General features: G+C 47.5%; 2 protein-coding genes across 2 annotated transcripts; one reads left to right on the top strand and one right to left on the bottom strand.

Annotated features, from left to right (window-relative positions):
* Window positions 1–6,616: 6,616 nt before the first annotated feature.
* On the top strand, window positions 6,617–8,738 carry BKA67DRAFT_541298 (uncharacterized protein; the record flags this gene model as incomplete). The annotated part of the gene is made up of 5 exons (XM_046100911.1): window positions 6,617–6,774; window positions 7,177–7,269; window positions 7,832–7,922; window positions 8,090–8,189; window positions 8,356–8,738. The coding sequence occupies 5 exons, from the start codon at window positions 6,617–6,619 to the stop codon at window positions 8,736–8,738; spliced, it is 825 nt and encodes a 274-aa protein (XP_045952843.1).
* A 260-nt stretch (window positions 8,739–8,998) lies between these two features.
* Window positions 8,999–9,579, bottom strand: BKA67DRAFT_541297 (membrane-associated progesterone receptor component 1; the record flags this gene model as incomplete). Its single annotated transcript, XM_046100910.1, has 2 exons — window positions 8,999–9,452; window positions 9,521–9,579. The coding sequence occupies 2 exons, from the start codon at window positions 9,577–9,579 to the stop codon at window positions 8,999–9,001; spliced, it is 513 nt and encodes a 170-aa protein (XP_045952842.1).
* Window positions 9,580–11,005: the final 1,426 nt, after the last annotated feature.

Raw genomic sequence — 11,005 nt, 5'->3', positions numbered from 1 at the left:
TTCCTGAGGTACAGTAGGTAGTTACATTAGTGTGTCAATCCAATTAACCGACAAAGCACTTGGCCGTAGTATACCAGTTTCTTGTCAAGAGGTCCGCTGCATATGTGTCTCACGCACATGCATCCGCTCGGTAGCTAAGATACTCTCGTGCCCGCCTCACATGGCAACATGCTGAAAGCGGCAAGACTAATCATAATGTGGATCTGGGTATAGATGGAAATTTGTTAGTATTGTGTAGTATTGTGTAGTATTGTGTAGTATTGTGTAGTATTGTGTAGTATTGTGTAGTATTGTGTAGTATTGTGTAGTATTGTGTAGTATTGTGTAGTATTGTGTAGTATTGTGTAGTATTGTGTAGTATTGTGTAGTATTGTATAGTATTGTGTAGTATTGTATAGTATTGTGTAGTATTGTATAGTATTAAAAAGTTCAGCTTGGCTCCCTGGGGACTCGCATGCCCCTTCCCCGGTATCTTTCAGAATCCCTGACCGGCTTAATGATAGATACCAGCTTTTCCTGGCTTTTTACGCTTGTTTTGGGTCGCGCGACGGGGAGCGAGAGCTGTTCGTTTTGGTGTTCCTCGGCGGGGTTGGAGACATTCTCCACTTCGTCATGCTATGGGGAAGACCAGCGTATAGCCCTATATACTTTGTACGATCTATCATGTGCTTACCAACCTTACCTAAGCCTTAATTAACATTTTACTTTCACGTTTAGATCCGGGTTATTCATAATAAAATCAGGCGGGCTAATATTTACGCCCGGGTTATAACACGATCGACATCGATAAATGATTGAGCTCGATTGCTTAGGTCGGGGACGACTATTCATATCTAAACGCGAACGGCCACCTTGAAACAGACCCTTACAACCCGCTATTCAATAATTACCTGTATCGATCTCTTAGAAGCCCGAAGAAAACGACCGAAGGTCGTTGCGGAGGGCTCGTACAATTCAAGAAAAACATCAGAACTAATGCAACTCATATTACACCAGATCATCTACTTGCCTACAGCAGGAGTAATGATGGCCTCAAATTAGTACCGGCGATTCTTTACTCGAATGCTCTATAATGGTTCCGATCTTATCTTTTGTTACGTTGGAGGGGGAAGACCTCCGTTCAGCTTCGTATTATTCCGTATCTACGTGACTGTGTCGGGCTGCACGTTTGTTCACACTTAACTCGATCATCTGTTACAGCCAGATGTACAGCCTGCCACGACTTTCAAGTTGCGCAACGTTGGGCAACCTTAATTAGTGGCAAATCTTAGCCTCCAGCGGACTTGCCTCATCGGTCATGCCGCCTCTGATATCCAACCTTTGCAGGAAACTGCCACCGAGCCGAATATGCACAGCAGAACGCACTGTTGATCCTCAAGTCACGTTGGCAGTGAGATAGGCAAGAGGGTAGTAGTGCTCTTCTTGCACTTGTTGATCGCGGTGCAAAGCACGATGAGTCATGACGGTAGCAGCGACCAGCCCATAGTTCATGGAATAAATGGAACTTTTTGGCCAAGAAGGGAGGGGGTTTACGCTTTCGAGGCAAATAACCGAGCTGCAGCCTTTGCAGCCTTTGGGGTATGGCATGCAGAAGTGTAGAACCCATTGGAAACCCTACCACCGATGATTGGACGGGATCATGTCAAGCCAAAACCATCGCTTCATGCATGCATATGCTGAGAACCGATGGCCTACCCATATATACATATATGTAGTAACGAGCCAACGTGATGCTTGATCCTAAACTAGGGGTGAAATCCATTTTTTAACATAGTTCTTTTCGTGAGGCAGAATGTTTGAACAAATTGCCAAGTTGCCGCCATAATTACAAAAACCCCATACTTAGCTCGAGAGTCCAGATTCGTCTGGGCTAACTGCTTTATCGATCGAATAAGATTTACATATATAGTGGCGTAGTTATATATATATATATGTATTGGCGCACTAGTGTTGTGTGTTAGTATCTTAGGAACTCTTCTATCCGCTACATAAACGCACTGGCGCGAGTTACGCTGCGACATTATGAATCTCGCACACTATCCATATGTCTGAATATATTCTTGCAATTGTACCATACGCCTATCTTTTGAACCCATCACCAGTGAACTCAGCGGCCTCTGGTTTCTCAATACCTCCTTCTCATTCTGTCGTTGTTTTCCTAGAGAGTTTGTAGAAAGCGACAAGATCAAATGGCACATAATGATAGATGCTACAAGATTGCACCGGACTAAGTAGACTTGCTTCTAGATCTTAGCAGAACTGATAGACAGCTTCTTCTGGAATGCTCACGAGCAACAATCGACCGGGTAACTATCGTAAGTTTAGCCTCTCAGATCAAAGTTAGAAGTGTCCCACATGGCGTATATGTATGAGACACAAACTCCTCCCTTTCCGTCTGCCTATCCATCTGCACCATAACCAACACTCATGCAGTTTTCCGGGAATCAATTTCTATTATGTGCTACCAGAAAACCAGATTCGTCTATGTTTTAAAAACGTTCATAACCGTCAATGGACAGATTATTCTCGTGGATAAGTCTATTAAACCGGCTTTTAATAGCGATAAGGTCATAAGTATGTTTAGCATTAACTATTACGGCCATATTACTGCAACCTATCAATGGAGCATCAATGCGGGAAAGGCCTTCACGTTGTTTGCGGGCGAAGCCTCTAGCTTATGGGCAGTGTTACATTTTGAATCATTGAGGAATGGATCCGGCTATGGAAGGGAGGCCGGTATTATATCAGATGAAAAATCTTCCGGGTCTAACTATCGTGGAGCTTACTTAAATTCGATGGCCGCTATCTGAAACGGGGTAAGCAGTACTCGTAGGGTGGCCAAATTCGTTGTTGGCTTGAAGATGAGAGTATCTCAGATTACATGGCCGCCAAGGCATGGCTGTCAAGTTGGAATCTTCATTAGACAAGCACCGTTCAACTTAGCGCTACAATTTGTAGCTGTGACAGGCATAAGTCTCTGCTAGAGTCAAGTCATAACTAATCTCACCGTCGCTGTTGCCTACGTTCGAGTTTAACGGTCCTAACGGTTAACATGAAGTTTTCGTTATGATCCTTTTAGGAATGAGTTTGAGAGCTTTGCAAGAGGCACAGAAAGATGGAAACTTTTCTAAAGGGCTACGTCGTGAGAGCTTTCACCCAGGTACTACTCGGCTTGAGCTTCGTTCATGACGTGGACGGAATGCATACTGGTAAGCTCAAAGACTTCGAGTATTAGCAGCAGACTATAACTGAGTCGTAGCTTATAACAAAACAGGCCTTCATTTGCACAATCTACTTGTGGCTCTCACGGACGGTTCAATCCTTTTTATAGTGGAGGCAAACGTGGTCAACAGACCATCAGCGCGGAAGAGGATCGACAATCATACCACTTACGTCTCTCGATTCATCCCGGGGGGGATACCGGCCCGCTCACTATTTGTGATTGAGGGCAGGCGCGCTTTGGCAAGGAACACCACGGAATTGCTATGCCAATGCAGAATCGAGCACTTAAGGCTATTCTAGACATGGCATGGGCAGTCCTGTCAATGTTTAGAGCGTGGGATTCCTGGTATATTACCTCTTCATCCTTCTTAACGATATCTTTTTCTATCATACTTTCTCTCTTCCATGCTTACGACTAGAATTCTCAAGAGCAGAATGACGCACACCAACTTGCAGCTATGACGGTCCTCCTCGGCCTACCACTACCCGAGTTTCTTAGGAGGGGTAGTCGAACAAGTAAGTTTTGGAATGAAGACGGTAAGCATCAGCACCTGAAGCAGATCTTCGGAATCACCCTCACTACCTCTGCTTGCTGGCTTGACTCCTAACAGTTAAATCTGGCCAGTGGATAGGTCCTGTCCCTTCGCCTTCTGGAAAGAATTTCAGTTGGGTTGCTGGTACCTTAAACGGAGAAGACAAGGATATGTATCTCAACTTCGTCTAGTGTTTTCTCACTTGGCTTTCCGAAGATGGACTCATCGCCCTGTAGGCTTACTCTTATCCTTGGTTGTGAGAGAGGGTTTCTTGAATACGCAAAGAAATGCTGTGATATATCTCGGTTCACCTTCACTGGATATCAGGCGCACTTGAATTTTTGGCATAGCCATAAAAGAACTAAATTCTATGAAACGGATCGGTCGGTCGAGGGGTGTGTTGAAGTGATGAGAAACTGCATTTGCCCAGACTAATCCAAATTCTAAATTTCAGCGCCTCGAGAGCACAGGTTCACATCAGTATCCGTCCAAATGATGGACAAAGCGGTGCATAGGTCGCATACATCATGTGGCTGTCGCCATTGCAAAACACAGAACGGGACCACAGCATTTGAAAGGCAACTTCACTTAGCCAGTCCCTTTTCGAGTAAAGCCAGACAAACTGTCATGTTTACTTGCAACATTCGAGGGTTTAGAATTGGCAACGTATTCGATTTTGCCGTTTGGCAGGACCCTCAAACACTATACTCCATCCACTGACCAGCGGAGTGCAATGGGCGGATCTGGATGAATCGACCATGTCATGGATCCGTTCGCACTGTAGGTATACCCGTTATCCGGGTTGTGATTGATGAAACATATACATACGTGGCGCGTCATCTCGAACAACAACTGTTGTTATTCCCATGCTTTGGATCTTCGTTGGACCTTGGATCTCAACGAGGAGCTGATGTAATGGGTGGTTCTTGATTGAGCCCTAAGATAAGATACCTATTTCCTAGTCTAGGGTACCATCCACCCATTAATACGCGATGTAACGCGATTTATTTGTACTTTAATTATTATCATAACAAAACTTAGTACTAAAAAAAATAGAAAGAAAAAAGAAGAGGAAAGAAGAAGAAAGAGAGCAATAGCAGAAGTTATTATTAGCAAGAGTTGCTAGGGGCTCCTTGGGAAGCCATGTGTACTATGTAGAAGAAAGAAGAAAGAGAGAGAAACAGAGAGAGAGAAATGGAAAGCTGAGTGCCAAACCTCTGGTACCAACGTAGATGAGAGCCACACTAGTTTTGAGACCGACCTGTCATGTGAGTTCAAAAGCTACATTCGAATGCACAGTCAGGTCTATCTGAGATGTGTCTTTGGTTCTGCAGGTTGGCACAGACTCGGATCCTTTGGGCCCATAGTTAACCGCAGCCCCACAATATGGGTCCATCTCGGGTGGTTTCCCGGCATGTCTACGGAGTACCGTCACTCAATTGATCACCTCGACCCCCACATGGCCATTTTCCATAGAACCCTCTCCTACAAAACCGAGGGTGTGCAACTGCATCTTGCTCGCAAGGCAGCCACGTTGTGCTGGTGACAAGGACTAGCCCGATTGCTCATTCCTACACAGGTCGGTGACAGAAAAGTCATCGCGCTGACCGCGTCAGCGGTCAATACGTCTTGCTGTCTTAATGCCATTCCTCGTGTTCTCTTCATTATGACACAATGACAATTCGACAGCTTAATATCTTGATACGGCACAGAGGGTCAGAGAAGGCAACGGGGCGGGTACCGGGTCGATTGCTACTCATAGCCAGTTATACCTTTCCTGCGAAAGAACTCGCATCATTGTTCTTTTCTGGCCCTGATACCATAGCTCAGGCGGCTACCGCTTACGAGAGGGCCATATATAGCAGTTAAGCATCCATGCACCTAATCCCTGTCAAACATACGTCGACTTCTTGGCCATTTTCGGGCCAGCCTGTCGCCGTATTATGCCAGCATAGCGCTGTCGAATGTCACAACTACCAAGGGACATGACTGAAAAACTTTGACTAGAGAGTTTTTGAACAGTGTGTCTTGTTTGGATGGTCGCCGGACAAAATACCATATAAAGAGACGCCGTCCCGTTCTTGTGATTTCATGTCCTGTATCTTTATATCTATTACAATGTATGATAGATATCAAGACTTAAAATCCGGCCCCAGTCTATATACCTCAATGCTGAGATACGCCTGGTGGATAGTCTAGTAATATCCCCCTTTTCCCAAACCGATCCCTTCCACCCCAACACGATGTCTCCTGCCTCTTCCCCCTATCAGTACGTATCCTGGTGTACTATGGACACCCATGCACATACATATAAGGAACTGACACATATTCTTTGGCTTGCAGGTCGAATACTGGCAATAAAGGGGGCATGCACTAGGTCTTGCGCTCATGGACGACTAGTTCCAAGTCCACTCATAACCCTTTCGACCTTGGCTCCATGGATCGGTGGCAGACCTAGCTGGCCGAAGACGAACCATGGAACAACCTGTTCTCCTGTGGCCATCAGAAGACATCGACTCATGGAGCCGCCACCATCGGAGAAACGACATCTAGTCTTGAAAGCGTTTGTGGTTCTGCGGGTGGGAAACTGTCCGTTCGGTAACAGTTTATAAAGTAAAGAAACTCATGGGGCACATTACACACGTAATCGAAGTAATTCAGATAAAATGCCACCGCAACATGTTATCCAAGTGTTTTTGCTTTATTAGCAGGCCACTTGATCGTATTCATGGGTGACGCTCGTGCGGCCTGCCTTTCAGGAGGAAGGAAGATGGCAAATAAATAACTTACCATTCCCCACACACCCCATATTGGCGCACAAGACTTTCGTGACTCGATCTTGGAAGCAGTCCGCTGGTGGCATGTCCTTGCCAGCAAAATCAAACGGATATGATAACTGGAAGGGCCAGAGCCAGTGTGGAGCCTGGGCAGGGAGCGACCAGAATAGGAACTATAGCAATCATGTTGGGCACATTGAAGTAAAGACACCAGTAGTGAACCTACATATATTCTATGCTGTGTTAGTGTATGGAGGTCGGGTGAAGAAATGGACTATGCGTAACTGACAAAAACTCGTAGCAGTATTAATATTGTAACTTCCGGCTGTTGGAGCCCTGGGAAGATTGTCGGAAGGCTCCCCTGCTTAATCACCTCAGACCGACCAAGAAGCATCCCCAAGATATGTCAGCCATGGAGGGAAGCAAGCTGTATAAAATGTGTTACTCAATTATTAGCACGCTAATAATCGAAGCCGTGTGGGTCAAGATCATTGTGCAAAAGACGTTGCGTTCCAGCAAATCAAAATGAGCTACTGTATATTGTGATACCGGCCCTATGCTTGTTTCTACTTATTTTTCTTGCTTGAGATCAGTAACGATTGCTGATTGAAGAGAATGTGACGCTGATATACCTGTATTATCAGGATTTTATCCCTTGGGACCGCATGTTCCTACGGTAACAGGGGAGTCTGCAGCTTTCTACGGTGCTCGAGTAGGCAGCGCCAAAAAGCGGGGATGTAAGTATAACGGTGCAGTGCGGGAAGCCCCGTAGTTTAACATTTAGGTTTGTTGACAGGCAGACAGGCAGACAGGATGAACTTAAAAATGTGGTTCTGTAAACGCCTACTTGGTACAGGATACGTACTATATCTTCCAGATGCCAGGAAACGCTACTAGCAAGAGCTGGTCATCCTGGAAATGAGCGAACCCGGAGGCGTGAATAAAGACGTCCTGCATTGAAACATGAGGCCAATACTAATTTGTCGCATGGGTCTGACTGGGGGTCCACGATCACTTGGTAAGAGCAGGAGTCGGCGCGGCTTGGCTTTCGCTTTGTGAACCGTTGATTCTGGGCCGTTTCATCACATCCCAAAGGCCAAAATACTCACGTCCCTCGCACACCTTTCACCCGTTCGCTAAATCCGAGGAGACTTTCTATTCGCCAGTCCCTCGTGCCGCGGGCTTTTGAACCACCCCCAATCCCTCGTGCCGAGGGCTTCTGACCTGCCAGTCCCTCGTTTCGCGGGCTTTTGACATCCGAATAACGAGTAGCTTTACTTATACTTACCGTTTTCGTAGTCCAATCCTAGAAGGCTATCCTGGTAGACGACGTGGCAGCGAACAGTACCGCAAAGTCCACTTCAATGTTGGACTTACCGAAATGACTGAGGTAAATGGACCCGCTCTTTCCCGCTGGCATTCTGGTAATGCAATGGAGGGGCTGTCTTAAATTTGACCACTTGCGGTCTCTCCCCCACCTCCTAACTCGATAAGCGTTTGCTGCGAATTGTCGGGCCCTGGACTAACGTCAATAATATGGAGCTAAAATAAGGATAGCATCAGTTTGGGATAAGTCAGCCAGCCAGTGCATCAGCGGATGATAAAGTTGATTTGTTGCGGCATACGGCCTCGATGGATGCGCACGTTGGGATGTTCGGTAAGTTTGAGTACATATATGGGAAGTATTACTTCAGCATCCGAGTTTGTCTTCTTTTAAGAGCCTCCAGCAACTCCCACTCATAGTAACTTCTGCTGCTACCTTTTGTTTTTTTCCTCCAAAGCTTTGCTTTAATAAATCGGACTTGCAAGCACTTTATCAATAGTGTCCCTAGACTATAGCCCTCCTAGTGTACAGCAGTATCCAGCAATGACTTCCAGGTACTCCACTCAGCACTGCGTTGGTGCAGAACAGGATGTCTGTGAAAACGGTGCGCTAACGTGGTATTCTTGCGCGCTCAGATCTCAGCCTAGCCACCAAGACACCCAAGTGCATGTGGTCTCGCGCCCTTGGGAGAAGAACATTTCATCCACCAACGGCCATACCCCCTCAAGCCCCATGGATCGATGGCAGGCACAGACACGCGGAGATGAGCCGTGGAACAATATCACACAAATCCGGGCCCCTCAATCGGCATCTAACCAAGCTAGTGCCGAATATGAACTGGCAACGTCGAGCGTTGTAGCTGAAGCAGAGTCTAAGAAGTAGTCGTGGAGCGTTGTAGCTGAAGCAGAGTCTAAGAAGTAGTCGTGGAGCGATCGTTTGGTGAAAGAAGTCAGTTCTGGTGTCGTCGAATTAATGTCTGGGGAACATGATAGGTTTTCATTTGTCTTCTCCCGATACAGGTCTTCAGTTGAAAATATATCTCCCTTCTCATTGTCGTCAACAGTCCCCAGGTGGTCTGAACGTCATGCCGGTCCGATTAATTTCAGTTCCTTCCCCTTCTTTATCTCTCCGCGTCGTATAGCCTATTTCTCCCCAGCGGCCACCAGCTTACCCACGACCAAGTACTTGCTCTCGAACCTCTCCTCCCAGCCTCTCAGACTCTCAAACTCCTCCTCGCCCAACCCGTCGAGCTTGTCCAGCGGTCCGTCCAAATCCTTGGTCAGCATATCCTCGTCAAAGCTGTGGCACGCCAATCCCCTGCTCGCGTCCCTTCCGGCAAAGTTCTCGTAGGGACCGCCTGGTCCGTAGAAGTTGCGCCCGGCGGTCACGTCGAACACCCGTCCACGCACGGCGAGGTAGACGGGGGCGCCGTTCATGCCGTTGTTGGGCAGCAGGGTCCGGGGCGTGAAGGTCCTAAAGACGGTCGCGGGCGGCTCACGCGGCAGGACGGTGGGCGCCGAGGGCTTGTAGAGCAGGTATGTGGTGTAGAGGGTGATGGCGGCCAGGATGATGTTGAGGGGTGTGACGAGGCCGGTGCTTACGGAGGGAGGTTCAGGTTAGCTTGCGGGAGGGACTGAGGGGTGAGAACACGAGGGAGAGCTCACAAGGCGGCTTGGGGATCTTTGCTAGCCTCGTGGGCGACATGGTGGTTGACGTAGTCCATTGTCGCGATGAATGGCAGTGCGATTATGTGCTGACGGTTCCTCTTGAAGATGGGCTGGAGTGGTGAAGAGGATGGAGCCGGAGTTTATGGCGTCGCATTGATTTAAGTCAAAGTCGTCAGCCCGGAACGAAGTGGGGTTGTTTGCTCGGAAGCTACGGGGCACATAGTATGTATAGTGGCCTGTGCGCTAGGCTGATGGCGGGCTGGGTCCAGTTTTTATTATCGGTCTGGTCTAACCTAGTCTAGTACAAGTATGCACTGTGAAATTCATGTAGTACCATAAGTGATGTGCCATAAGTAAAGAGGTCCCAACGTTAGAAGTTGGGGAACTGGTCTTGGACTTCACAGGAGACAGAAGTGCAATCCAGACCACTCCCTCCAAGAATTGAGCATTCTGCCAAGCTCAATGATGCGATTAAAATGGGTTGGCTAATGGGACAACAATGTTTCTTTCCATCGACGGAAGAATACATGCGTCACAAGTTCATATTTAACCGCGATGATGAGCTCGTATGTCTGGCAACTGCAAAGAGTCTTGAAGAGTGCAACCTTAGATGCCTATATACCCTGCAATTCACATGACGCCATTCCGGTAGAAGAAGAGAGAACCTGACTTTCCATTCCCTTATTTACCGTGGATGACTCTCCTCATACATATCTCATTCCAGATCTCGCCGGATGCCGCTACTCGCCCACCATCAACGTATCTTCAACTATACCTAGTCCGACACCCATGCTGGAATCCGATCTTGCGACTGCTGCCCGGTTCATGTACGAAACCCAGCTTCAACAAGCCACCAACGGATTTCTATTCCTCAGCTGGCCCTGCTGGCCTAATGGACCAGGCCGGACAGCGCTTTGCGGTTGCGAGCATGCGGCCAGCAGAAGCCGATTGGCATGACAGCACTGAACCCGGCCGCCCGTCCAGTTATGGGGATCGATCATATTGTAGCAAATAAGAGCGAGCATGATTGGCTCCATTAGTGTGGTCACCATGTATATTGATTATCGAGCTGTTATAAGCTGCTGCGCCAGTCGTTACCCTTTTTCTTTTCTCCTACTTTCTCCTTTTCAGAGGACATTTGACCCATTGACCAATCAGCTGTGCAACCAGGTGTTTTGTATTGACCCAGTTTAGCACCCCTCAGCAAGTGACATGCGAGAGGTGCATCCGCTAAGTTAACTTAGTCGGGCCCCTATTCTCTGTGTTTCGCCAGCTACCCCAGATGCGTGGGTCGCTGTAGGCTGCCATTTTAGAGCCTCCGTCCCCCATGCACCAGATTGACGGCCCGCCCTACTGTGCCTGTACTTTGATAAACTCGAGGACATCTGCAATCCTTACAAGACCTAAAGGCGAAAGAATACAAAAAGTTATTCTGCCCCATCCGGTCCGCGCTGCAGAACAACTTGCGCCCAGTAGCACTGT

This window comes from Truncatella angustata, assembly GCF_020726525.1.
Source record: "Truncatella angustata strain MPI-SDFR-AT-0073 chromosome Unknown BKA67scaffold_10, whole genome shotgun sequence".
Classification (NCBI taxonomy): Eukaryota; Fungi; Ascomycota; class Sordariomycetes; order Amphisphaeriales; family Sporocadaceae; genus Truncatella; species Truncatella angustata.
Note: the sequence above shows the minus strand (reverse complement) of the source record. Positions and strands in the feature narration are given on the sequence as shown.